At 49.6% G+C, this 12,046-nt stretch overlaps 1 protein-coding gene across 1 annotated transcript; it reads left to right on the top strand.

The window, feature by feature from the left end:
* The first annotated feature begins 221 nt into the window (after positions 1-221).
* Positions 222-10,482, top strand: LOC140688542 (uncharacterized). The gene is made up of 6 exons (XM_072948202.1): positions 222-285; positions 1,429-1,671; positions 2,135-2,265; positions 9,230-9,403; positions 9,984-10,060; positions 10,446-10,482. The coding sequence occupies exons 1-6, from the start codon at positions 243-245 to the stop codon at positions 10,480-10,482; spliced, it is 705 nt and encodes a 234-aa protein (XP_072804303.1). The 5' UTR covers positions 222-242.
* The last annotated feature ends 1,564 nt before the right edge of the window (positions 10,483-12,046 follow it).

Here is a 12,046-nt window from a genome sequence, read left to right as displayed (position 1 = left end):
TAAGTACTATGAGTCTAAATATTTCAAGGGCTGAGAAAAAGGATGGACTTAAATCTGCACGGAGGTGGATGGGACCAGAAATCAGGGAAGCTCTCACAGGAGACCCGCCTCAGGCTGAAGCTGGGTGTTCAACCAGGACTTTATGTGGCTCGTAGGGAAGGGTTCTATTCCAGGCAGAGGAATCAACCAACCAACATACTGGAGGGGCAGTCGTGGACCCATCATGGGGGTCCCTGAGGCTGATGCTAAGGAGCTTGGACATTATCCTGTGCTGTCTAAATAGAGGTGGGACAACATGGTCAGACTGTATTTCTGTAGACTCTGGCCTCAGTGAAGAGGGGACTGGGATGGAGAGATGGAAGTTGGGAGACCGGAACAGAGGAGGCTCACGTCGCCCTGCTGGAGGATGGTATGGGAGTGGATTCCAGAGACGCCTGGGGGTCTGGGCAGCTCCCAGGTTTGTGTCGGCACACCTGGGTGGTGGCGGAGAGCAAGTGAGATCTCCAGCATCCCTTCCCTGCTCCCACAGGGCACCAGGCTCTTAAATCTGGGGCTGACGACCTGAGCACTGTTTCCCAGGCACACCCAGCGCTGAGCAGGGCGCTGAGATGGGCTCGCATCCCTGCCCTTCCCCTTATGGGTTCAGTGACCCGAGATGGGCTGTTGGTCTTCCTCAGCCTCAGCTTCCTCACCCCTAAAAGTGGTGGTGGGCAGGGTTCGATGTGATGGAGCATGAGAAGTCCCTATTGTTAGCGTCTCGCTGCTCTCCTTGCAACTGCGCATCTATTTCCCAGTTCCTTGGCAGGGCACTGGAGTACATTTTATTACTTTCGCTTTTTCCCTTAGAAGAGAAAAGCTTTCGTTGGTTTGATGTAATGAAATGGCTTGTATATTTTATTTAAGAGGAAAGACAAAAAAAAAGAAAGAAAGAAAGAAAGAAAAAAACCTGCTACAAAAAGAGCTTCCGCCCCACGGAGCAGCCCTCTTAGCTGCTGCCGAAGCCTGACATCCTCCCTTTGTTTGCCGCCTCCCCCTCACAACCTAATGACATTCCCGAAGGTGGCAAAGGAGAGCTTCCGGTTGCCATGGGAACCGGGTGCCAGCAAGAATGGGAGAATTCTAGCTCTTGAAGGCTGCGGATTTATTCCCCGTTGCTCAGGGAGCAGGGCTGGCTGCGGGGACTGGGGGCGGGGCGGTGGAGAGGCTGCTTTAGGCCCTGCCTTGGCGAAGGAGGCACTGGGAGACAGAAGCTGTTGTCTGGGAGGACCGGGGAACCTCTTGGGAGCAAACTCTGTCCCCTTTCCTCTGAATCACATCCAAACTCACATATAAGCAGGAGAGAGGGGAGGAGCAGGGAGGAGTGAAGGAATGAGAGAATTCTTTCTCCCTACAGCCCTGCACCCATACCTGGCTCTTCTGGGTTCCCAGCTCCCTGCAGGGACTTTGCCAGCAGCTGGTCTGCGATGCCATCATCCCCACCATCTCCAGTTATCCTGTCACCACCGAGCCTCTTCACAGATGGCAAAGCCCTTCCAAATGTGTCATTCACCAGCTCTTCACAGATGCACCCTGCAGAGGGAGGCGGGGGTCTTGTGCCCACTGCACAGACGCACACATGGGGGCTCGGAGAGGCCGTGCCCGAGAGGGCACAGGGGAACCCTTCGTCCCGAGGTATGTCTCCCAGGAGACATCATTCTCCAGGGCAGAGAGAGGGCCCCCAGGGGAGGGTGGGGAAAGGCGTGTGGGAGGGTGTATGGTTAATGAGGAAGCCTCCATAGTGAGAGAGGTTTAGAAGGAGGTAAATCGCCTTCTACATCCACCACCCTGTGCAGACGCCCCTTGCCCGGGGCTGCTGCCCTCTCCTCCTGGGCTGTCTGCCCTGCTGTGCCCTCATCCAGGCTGTCATCCCCACCTCCTCAACCCTCGCAAGGCTCAGAGCCCACCTAAAGGAGTTCCACGGGCGGCCACAGAGAGGTTCAAATTCTGGGTCACAACCCAGTAGTTACTGTGAAATTCACTTGGTATAAGAGATCAGCATTTTAAAATAGTTTGGAGTAGAATAGAAAATACAAGATTTTAAAAGATTATCCAGGTCAGTATTATTTACTGAGACCACTATTTCTGCTCTATTAAGACATGAATGCGTGTGTCCATGGTCCCGTCTCCCAGCTCCTGGTGGTTTGCCGGCCGTCTTCGTTGTGCCTTGGATTCAAGAAACATCACCCAGTCTCTGGCTCCATCTTCCACGTGGCATTCTCCCTGCATGTACGTCTGTGTCCAAATTTCCCCTTTTAATAAGGATACCAGTCATACACCTGTAACCACCCTATTTTCAAATAAGGTCACACTCTGAGGTCTTGGGAGTTAAGGCTTCAACACACATAATGGGCAGAGAAAAATAGCTCAGTGGTAGAGGGCATGCTTAGCATGCATGAAGTCCTAGGTTCAATCCCTGGTACCTCCATCAAAAAATAAAATAATACAAACTATCAGGTACAAAACAAGCTACAAGGGTATATTATACCACATGGGGGAATATAGCCAATATTTTATAATACCTATAAATGGAGTATAATCTTTAGAAATTGTTAATCACTATATTGTGTACCTGTATCATATAATATTATACATCAACTATCATTCAATTTAAGAAATAAGATATTGTAAAATAAATACATAAATAAATAAAGTTAAAAAATAGAAAATATAAAATAAAGTAAAAATTAAAAAAAAAAGAGCCTTCAACATATAAGTTTTTATGGGACACCATTCAACCCAGAATGCATGGTAACACTTCATTGCGAAGGAGACAGGGAAATGTGATTCAGCTGTGCTCCCAGGAAAACAAGGAAACTGATTTGGAAAGCTGGCTGTTTCCATGACACCATGGAAGGTTTGAAGCAGAGGAGTGACCCTATCTGAGCCTCGGGAGACCGGGCACTCCTTAAGGGCAGGGGCTTGTGGGGAACTGTCCCTGAATCTCCCTGCCGCAACCAGTCGCCCTGGGTTTGGATGGGTGCTCCGTGAGTGTCTGCTGAACTGTCCTGGATTCCGAGTTTACTGGTAGGAAGGGAGCAGGTGGTACAAAGTTAGAAGCTGGGGATTTACAAGCTGAGCGGTTAAAATGATGTGGAAACTAACGTTGTTATGTATGTGTGCTCATGTGCTTTCTGATTCTGGCTGGAAACCCAAGCCAATTCTGCCGACTCTGACCGAAGCCAAAAGGAAACAGCTAGAGGATGAAAAGAAAATTCGCTCTGCAGATTTACTTTTGGTGTCTCCCTTGATAAGGCGTCCCCAGACAAGGACAAGGGGATTTGGGTTTAGGGCAGATAAACATTTCACTTCAATTTCCTACCGCGTATAGACCTACTGGCCCCCATCCTGCGAGCACAGAGTCACGAGGAAAGGAAGACTTTTCATCTGGCTGGGGGACCAGAACCCACTGGCGGAGAGTGGGTCTGTTTCCTATTCTTACAAGAAGTAAGTCCAGGATGGGTATCCGTGAAAGATCCGGCACTCACTTCCTACCCGGGAAGCCCTCATTCAAATCAGACAGGTGGCTCTGATGACCCTGGGGACCCTCCAAATGTCCAGCTGAAAGTCTGCATTCTCCACAATGGATAACAATAATGCCATTTTGTGGGGATCTCATCTGTGCCAGAAGCTGGGCTAAGTATATGCCGACTGGCTGAGTCTCGAAAATAGCATTGTTGTCATTTTCTCCATTCCGAAACGGAGCAGGACCCTATGGGGCCTTCCCAGGACAGACCCCCACCCATCCCCACAACACCACCATGTCCTCTGCCTGCCTCTTGTCTACAGAAAAACTTCAGTCAAAGAATAAGTTTAATCAGAGAAATAAGAAAATGCAGAAACAAAACGAAATACTCAAGCAAAACAAAATAATAATACTTTAGTCATTAGACGAATTCAAGGACCTTTATTTCCTCCTCAAGGGCGACAGATAATAGAGATAATATTCCGAGCCATGTCCTTTGAGCTGTTTTGTAGATACTGAAACTTCCAGCAAGGGGAAGCTGCCTCCTTTGTTTATTTTATAATTATATTTTTTATCGACGTGTAGTTGATTTACAATGTTAGTTTCAGGTGTACAGCAAATTGCTTCAGTTACACATATACAGACATATGTATACACTTTCAGATGCTTTTTCATTGTAGGTTATTACAAGATATTGTATAGAGTTCCCTGTGCTGTACAGTTGGTCCTTGTTGTTAATCTGTTTTATATATAGTAATGCGTACCTTTTCATCATAAACTCCTAATTTATCCCTCCCCCTCTTTCCCCTTTGGCAGCCACAGTTTGTTTTCTATGTCTGTGTGTCTATTTCTGGTTTGTAAGTACAATTTGTATCTTTTTATAGATTCCACATATAAGTGATATCATATGATATTTGTCTTTATCTGACTTACTTCACTTAACGTGATAATCTCTAAGTGCATCCATGTTGCTGCAAATGGCATTATTTCATTCTTTTTTAGGGAAGCTGCCTCTCTCAGAGGGGACCTGGGCCCCCAGTTTATCAGAGGCCCCACTGAGCCCTGCTGTTTCACATCTGGCAAGTTGTACTAGTCACACCTCCAGTTTGGTCCCTGAGGGAACTGGGATTTAGGGCTTAAATTGCAACAACAATAATGAATGCATTTTGAAATTGGCATATTAAATGGGCATAGCTGGCAAAAAAAACAGGTGCATCTTGGGAGGTAGGTTGAAGCCACATCGACTGGTAACTGGTCAGGAACAAACACCAGTGTGAATAATTAGTGACTTTTTTTCAGCGCATCAATCCCCGTGGGCTGGACCCCCCATGACCTTAGGTTCCCAAGAACAACACACCATGGGATGGTTGGAGAAATGCGAATACTGTGCAAAGGTGAATGGGCGGCCGGGGTGCCATGGGAAATCGCCTTGGTCATTTGTCCAATTCTGTTTACGGTCTGAGTGATTCTGTGCAGAGTCTTGCAAGGAAGAATTAAAAGAACTGAGTGGAAATGTTCTTGCACCATAAACTGCCTTTCTTGTCCCAAAGGCAAGAGGAGTGAGGCCGTAAAAGTGCTGTTCTGTCCAGGTCTGCAGGTAAATTTCAGTCCCTGAATAAACATTCCTTCTTTCATCAGAAGGGATGGTTTAAAAAAAAGTGTCCTTTCAAAGAGCTGTGACTGTACTGTGTGCTCATCTCTTCTTACCACAACCCTTTGAAGTAGGGGTTCTGAGCCTCATTTTTCAGAGGAGGCAATTGAGGCTCAGAGAGGGCAAGTTACTCGCCCAAGATCACACAGCAGGGAGGCCACGTAGCATGGATGGAAACATACTCGTTGATGGGGTGGAGATGGAGCCTTTGCCCTGCTACCTGACCCTAAGCACAGGGTTTTTTCCATGATCCTATGATAACCACCTCCCACGGGTAGATGAGAAAGCTGAGCCCGAAGTGGCCAGGCGCCTGGATCCAAGCTGAACACCTAACAGATGCTAAGGTTAGAATTCAAACCCCACTTACGTGTCTCTTGAAGACTTTCTTAATCCCTATCGCCATTTGTTGAATTACCATTTATGCAGCTACTACCGCGCATTAGGTACTGTTTTAGGTGCTGGGGAAGCTCACACACATCCCTGCCGTCATAGAACTCATGTCTAGTGTGGGGAATTAGCATTAATAAGTGAGTTGTGAAGTATACATGTGTTTTGGGATTTGCAAGTACTAACTACCTACCATGTATAAAATAGACAAACAACAAGAGCTTACTGTCCAGCACAGGGAACTGTATTCAATACCTTATAATAGCCTATAAAGGAAAAAGACTATGAAAAGGAATACACACACACACACACACACACACATTCATGAGTCACTGTGCTGTACACCAGAAATTAACAGAACGTTGTAAATTGACTATACTTCAATTATATATATATTGAGAGGGCCTATGGGGGTGTCACACGACATGAACCTGAGAATAGCCTTTAGGAGCTAAGAGCAACCTCCAGGCAGCAGTCAGCAAGGAGATGGAGGAGGAGGAGGGGATGGATGAGGGGATGGAGGGGGGGGATGGAGGAGGAGATGGAGGACTGGATGGAGGAGGGGATGAAGGAGGAAGAGGGGATGGAGGAGGGGGTGGAGGAGGAGGAGGGGATGGAGGAGGGGATGGAGGAGGAGAAGAGAGTATATGAATTTCTGGGAGAAGAGAGGTTTCAGGTAAAGTGAGCAACAAGTGAAGAAAACAACAGAGATACCAAGTTTGTCAGGTACAGTTAGTGTCTTCCCGCTCAGCCCACTGGCCCTTGCTGCTGCATCAGGCCCCAGCTATTGTGGGTAATTTCTTTCTCAGGCTCAGTGGCCACCTGCCCCGAGATCCAGCTGGCGTGTGGGCTGCGGGCAGGTTCAGAGCCAGCCTGGCAGCAATGCTGTGAGCTGGTGGGCGTGGGGTGGGAGGGAGGAGGGCACACAGGTGCCCGTAGGCAGGGCAAGGGTCACATCTTAATTCCTGGCTTCAGGCTTTGCCCACACCCCTCTCCCAGGCAGTGAGCACAGGCATCTGTCTGTGGACATTAAACTCCGAGGGTGTGGGGCTATCCTGGTACCCACGGCGGGTTCCGAGTTGACTCTCACAGCCAGTGTCCTCCTCCCAGCCAGGATGAGATCAGGCCTTTTTGCGCAATTAAGATGTTCAGGAAGACATCGTTTGCCTTGAGGGCAATCTCAGCATTTCCTCCTCCTCCTCCTGGCTCAGCCCTGCTCCCTGCTTCTTCCTTTGTCAAGAGGGAGGCAGCCGAAGTGGGCACCTCCTCTTCTGAGTCCTTGAGCCACACCTGCAAGGAAGCCCCATAGGCATTGCTGAAGGGACCACTGTAGCACCCCCTCCAAACTCCACAGCCCACAGCACACCGAGCCTGTTACTATAGATGAGCTATGCTTTGTTTCTGAGGTGGAAATGAACAAGAGGAGAATTCCTGAGTCTGAAAGAAATTTGAGATTCACATAGAATCTCAGTTTTCCAGGGTCTTGGCTGAGTCTCTTCTGGAATTTTGCCCAGCATGGCTTCATTATGCCGACGCCATTCAGCTGCAGCCTGCAGTGGGGATGAGGGCGGCTGGTCCGCCCACAGAGATGACAGGACTCCAGGAAGGAGGCGGCCAGGATCACTGGTTCCAGGAGGGTTTCTAAAGAGCAGTTTGTTAATTCGGAAACTCAGCCTCCCCTACTGAAAGTTCTTGAATGAGAACTTACTGCCTACAAAATAAAGTTCAAACTCTTTGGTGTGGCCCTCTCAAAGCCCTTTGTACAGGGACTCTGGGTCCCCTTTCTGCCTCTCTCCACCCTAATCCCTCATTCTGTGGTCAAGCAATACTGGGCCTACCTAATCCCATGTCAGTGTTGTTGTCCATGTTACTCCCATCACCTAGAGATCAGCCCAAAAATTCATATTCATCCTTTAAGTTCTACCTCAAATGTCCTTTCCTCTATGAAGCTTTCCTGGCCTTCAAATGGTGAGGCCCTGTGCTGTGTGTTCCTACTGCATGGGATAGTAATGACTCAAACTTCTAGTACTCACTGGGAATCTTTCAGTTGCAAGTATTCGAAGCTTGACTCTGACTGGCTTGAACACAAGGAGATCCACCTTCAGGCATGGCTTGATCCAGGTGCTAAGCAAGCTCAATGAGAAATTGCTTTATTGGGTTATTAGGCTCATTCCCACATAGCTACCAGTAACTGTGACCTTATATTTCACCAGCTAAGCAATGACTTCAAGAAAGGGAAATTCTTTTCCCCAAAAGTTCCAGAAAAAAATCCCAGGACTGGTGCTTGCTGGCCTGGCTCAGTCGGGTGCCTGAACTGACCCAACTACTATGACTTCAACTGACCAAGCCAAGATCACATGGCTACCCTGGGAGGATATGGGCAGCGCTACCAATCCACAAGGTCTGAGCACTGGGGAAAAGGTTGCTTCTTCAAAGGGAAATCAAGGACTGTGACCTAAGAGAAAATGATTGGATGCTGGACAGAAAACGACAGCACCAATAACAAGTACAACTCGGTATCCATCCGAGTCCATCTCCCCCATCAGGCTGTGAATACCTTGGGAGGGTGCCCGAGTCCAGGTGAGTTAATAACAGAGGGCAAAAATTAGTGTTCATAGAGAGAGGGGCACTGCAGAGAGTGTCTCCAATCATAGGTTTCCCAGGGACCCTGGGTCTACCATGACTGACCTGTGTGACTTCAGGCAAGTTACACAACCTCTCTGCGCCTATTTCTTCATCTGTTAAAATGATGAAATACCAGCTAACATGGGGTTGTTATGGAAAGAAAAACGAGGTAACATGTATTGAAATTCTTTACAAATGCTAAAGCAATAGTCTCTTTTTTCTCTCCTCCAGAATGTCTAGGGGGCTAGCACCAGCTGTGTGACTTTCCAGACGAGAGACCTGTGGTGGAATCTTTTAATTTCACTCATTCACATGTTCATTTAGGAATTTATTCATTCAAATGTTGACAGTCTGTGCAGGATGGTGTCATAGGCATTGGGGATGCAGAGGTGAGTCCAAGTGGCACCGTGCCTGTCCCCAAGTCTCTCCAGGGGATGATACTTGCCATATGAGGACAAGAAGAGAACCCGAGGCCGACTGGCCAGGTGTAGGCGGTGGGGTGAAGATGTGCGGGCCACTTCAGCTAGACGGTCAGAGGAAGGACCTTTGAGCTGACGGACAAGATGAAGGAGGCAGGCGATGAGGAGTCAGAGCAGGGAGTTCCACATTGAGGAACAAGTGTCAGAGCCCCGAGACAGTTCAGGTTCGGTGTGTTCGGGGGGCTGGGGAGGGGGTCAGATGGGTGACCTGGGCAAGAGCTGGGTCACGTGGCCCCAGTGGGAAGAGATTTTGGCTTCTGTTGTCAAGGAATGGTAGCCATTAGAGTGTTTTAACCTAAGGAGTGATGATCAGATTTATGTGTTGACACTTTCATTAATTTTTTTCCCAAAGTCCTGTCACTTTGCTTCATCCGTCCCTCACAGACCTCCCCCCCCCCCCCCCCCGCTGAGGTCGCTTCAGGATTATGGCTCCCGTTTTACTGATGGAAACCAGAGCAGACAGGAGGTGCCAGAGACACAGGAGGAGGAGCAGCGAGAGCCCTGTGCCCTCATCTCTGCCTCTTCGCAGGGGACCGACGGTTCATGAAATGCTTTTCACAGATGTCACCTCATCTTAATCTTCAGGCAACTGAGGAACCAGAGGAGGAGCAGATCAACACCTTGCAGCTCCCAGGCACACCGGACTGTCGGACCCTGCCAAGCCTTTGCCCTGATGTGCACACGGTTCACTCGTCTATTAATTTCAGACCCCGCTCCCCGCCCGCCACCAGTGCCTGCTGCCAGCAGGGTCCCAGCCGGGTGAGTTGGGACCCTCCCAGCAGCCTCGTTAACCTTGCTTCTCCCGCTGCTCTGACACCCTGTGCTGTACGTAGAGGAGGAAGATGCTTTCCCTTGCCCTCTTAGGGTCCCCGCCTGGGTCTGGAAATTAAACTGACAAAGGCAGATCAGCAGGAGAAAATGGATGCAGAAATTCACAGGGGGAATGAAGACCTGAAGATGTGACCAGAGCGGGAAGTTTTATACCTTTTTGATAAAGAAACAATGGAAGACTTGCCAGGACAGAGGGGTCTGGGCTCGGGGTCAAAAGTGGTGAAGAAGGAACTAGGGTGAGAAGGGTGAATTTGACACGGTTTATTGATACTGCTCAGCTGCAGATCCCCTGTCTCCAGTGGAACAAATGTCTACCTTTTGCATGGGAGTTTCATGACCTGTTTCAGGGAAGGACAGGGGGTGGGGGGAGGTCAGAGTGACCTGCCTGCTCTGCTGTTTTCTCAAACTTCAGCTTAAGGTATTCAGTATACCAAGGCGCCATGTTTTGGGGCGTCGTGTCCTGAACCCCATCATGTACAATGCAGTGTTTTTACCCCCATCCCTTCAGGTGGCCTCGGGTTATCCCTGTGGGCCCAGTGCAATTCCAGAGGGGGACAGCGTGATGACAGAGCGGAGATGGGAGTGGTGAGGCTCCTTGCCGTGGATGGAGGGCAGCTTCTAGAAGCTGCAGGTGGCAAGGTCAGATTCTCCCCTGGAGACTGCAGGAGGAGCCAGCCCTGCCAACACCTTGGTTTCAGCCCCATAAGACTGACTTTGGACTTCTGATCTCCAGAACTGTAAAAGAATATATCTGTGTTGTTTTAAGCAGCCAGGCTGATAGTAATTTCTTACAGAAGGAAATGAATCCGCTCACCATGCCTTTTGTTCTCGAAGTGGCCCTTTTGTAGGAAAATGGTCGTACGATGGTACGAAAAATGGTTTTACAATTCACCAAAAGGTCAGGAACAAAGTCCTATGGTTCTTCTAAAACATCTATTTTTCTGTTAACCCTAACGCTTTGTGTTTCCAGCCCATGGCTGGAGAACCAGCAGCCAACTCCGGACTGAGCCTGCGTCCCCACCACGCCTAGCGCACCAGAGGTTCAAGCCACAGCCATCACCTGCTTGGACTGGCCTGGGGAGGATCCTTTCCTTTGCAGAAACCACATGCCAAAAAAACAAAAGCCAAAAATGACATGGAATTGGGTGATCTGTGGGAGACCCAGGGGCTCGGCAGCAGCCCCGTCCGTCCCCTGACCATTCTCAGAGCATCGGTGGGGACCCATCTCAGCTGGTCTCCAAGCCCAGGTGCCAGGCCCCAGAGGATGCTGGGAAGTTGGCAAGATGAGGGTGAGGTCTGCAGAACCCTCCTAGCTGGAAAAAGCTGCCTGGGCCACAGCCGTCTTTCCCTTCATGTCCACTATTTCTGCTCTAAGCGTCCTTTTGTTTAAAGGAACATATCCTCTCCTGTTTCCATGGCAGGGATTTGTGATGGCTGCTACTGTTTTTGAGAGAGAAGCCCCAGAGGGGAGGGAGGAGTCAGAGAGCTACACCTGTTCCCTCCAATGGATATTTGCTTTAACGGCACAGGTTAGTCTGCTGGCGAGGTTGGCGGACTAGGCTGGAGTCGTGTGTGTGTGTGTGTGTGTGTGTGTGTGTGTGTTTGTGTGTGTGTGTGTGTGTGTGTGTGTGTGTTTCCAGGCAGAACCACTCCAGAGCTTGAAAGGGCACCCCCTGGAGTCTGGGACACATTCCAGCATCACTGGCGGAGGAGGCCCCCCAGCTCCTCCTGCCCCCTCTTGTTTCCAGGATGAGTTTGAGCATCTCCAAGAGTGATTCCTGGCACTTGAAAGGAATCACGAGAGACCCTTGCTCGGCAGGGCCCTGCCGCAGAGGGGCTCCCGCTGAGGGATGGCCTTTCCGTGCTGAGGGTGAGAAGACAGCTCCCCGCCATGCCCAGAGGGAAACATCTTGCCTGGCTTCCAGAGGGGATGTTCTGGAAAGCCACAGCTGAAGCAAATACGTCCCCTAGGTTGGTATCAACATAATAGGGACAAGAGACACCCCTTCCCCACTTGAGACAATAGTCACTGCAGGGGAAGCGAGCAGGTGTCAGGCACAGCTGGTTCTAGACTAGCATGCTATCAACTGCTTTTCCTTAAACGCACGCGCACGCACGCACGAAACCAAAGTGAATTCTGTGAAGTGTGGGGCTTTTGTTCTGCTGAGCCCGTCATGGGTGTGGGCTTGGAATTTAGGGAGTAGGGCTGAGGGTGAATTCTTCTGTCTAACGGAGGGAGAAAGCTAGGAATCCCTGAGCATTTGGGTAGGGAGGAGATGGGAAACCGTCAGTGGAAAAGGAGAGAAGAGAAAGAAGACATAAAAACGGCAGAATGCTGCCTGGGATTTGATCTGACTCCTTTCCGTGGCCTAAAGGCGGTCAGTAAAATCCACAAAAATGCAAGACGTAATGTCCTGACATTCTGGTTGGGGCAGGCCAATCTGGGAAGAATTTCCAAGGCTGTTTCTCTCTCATAAACGGGAAGGCCGCTGGTGCTGGCTTGTCAATTTCAGGATGGCAGGGCCAAGGTCACTGTGATTAAAGCTCTTGGCAGCTTGAAGGCTGCTGGGA

Source organism: Vicugna pacos, chromosome 22 (assembly GCF_048564905.1).
Source record: "Vicugna pacos chromosome 22, VicPac4, whole genome shotgun sequence".
Lineage (NCBI taxonomy): Eukaryota > Metazoa > Chordata > Mammalia > Artiodactyla > Camelidae > Vicugna > Vicugna pacos.
Note: the sequence above shows the minus strand (reverse complement) of the source record. Positions and strands in the feature narration are given on the sequence as shown.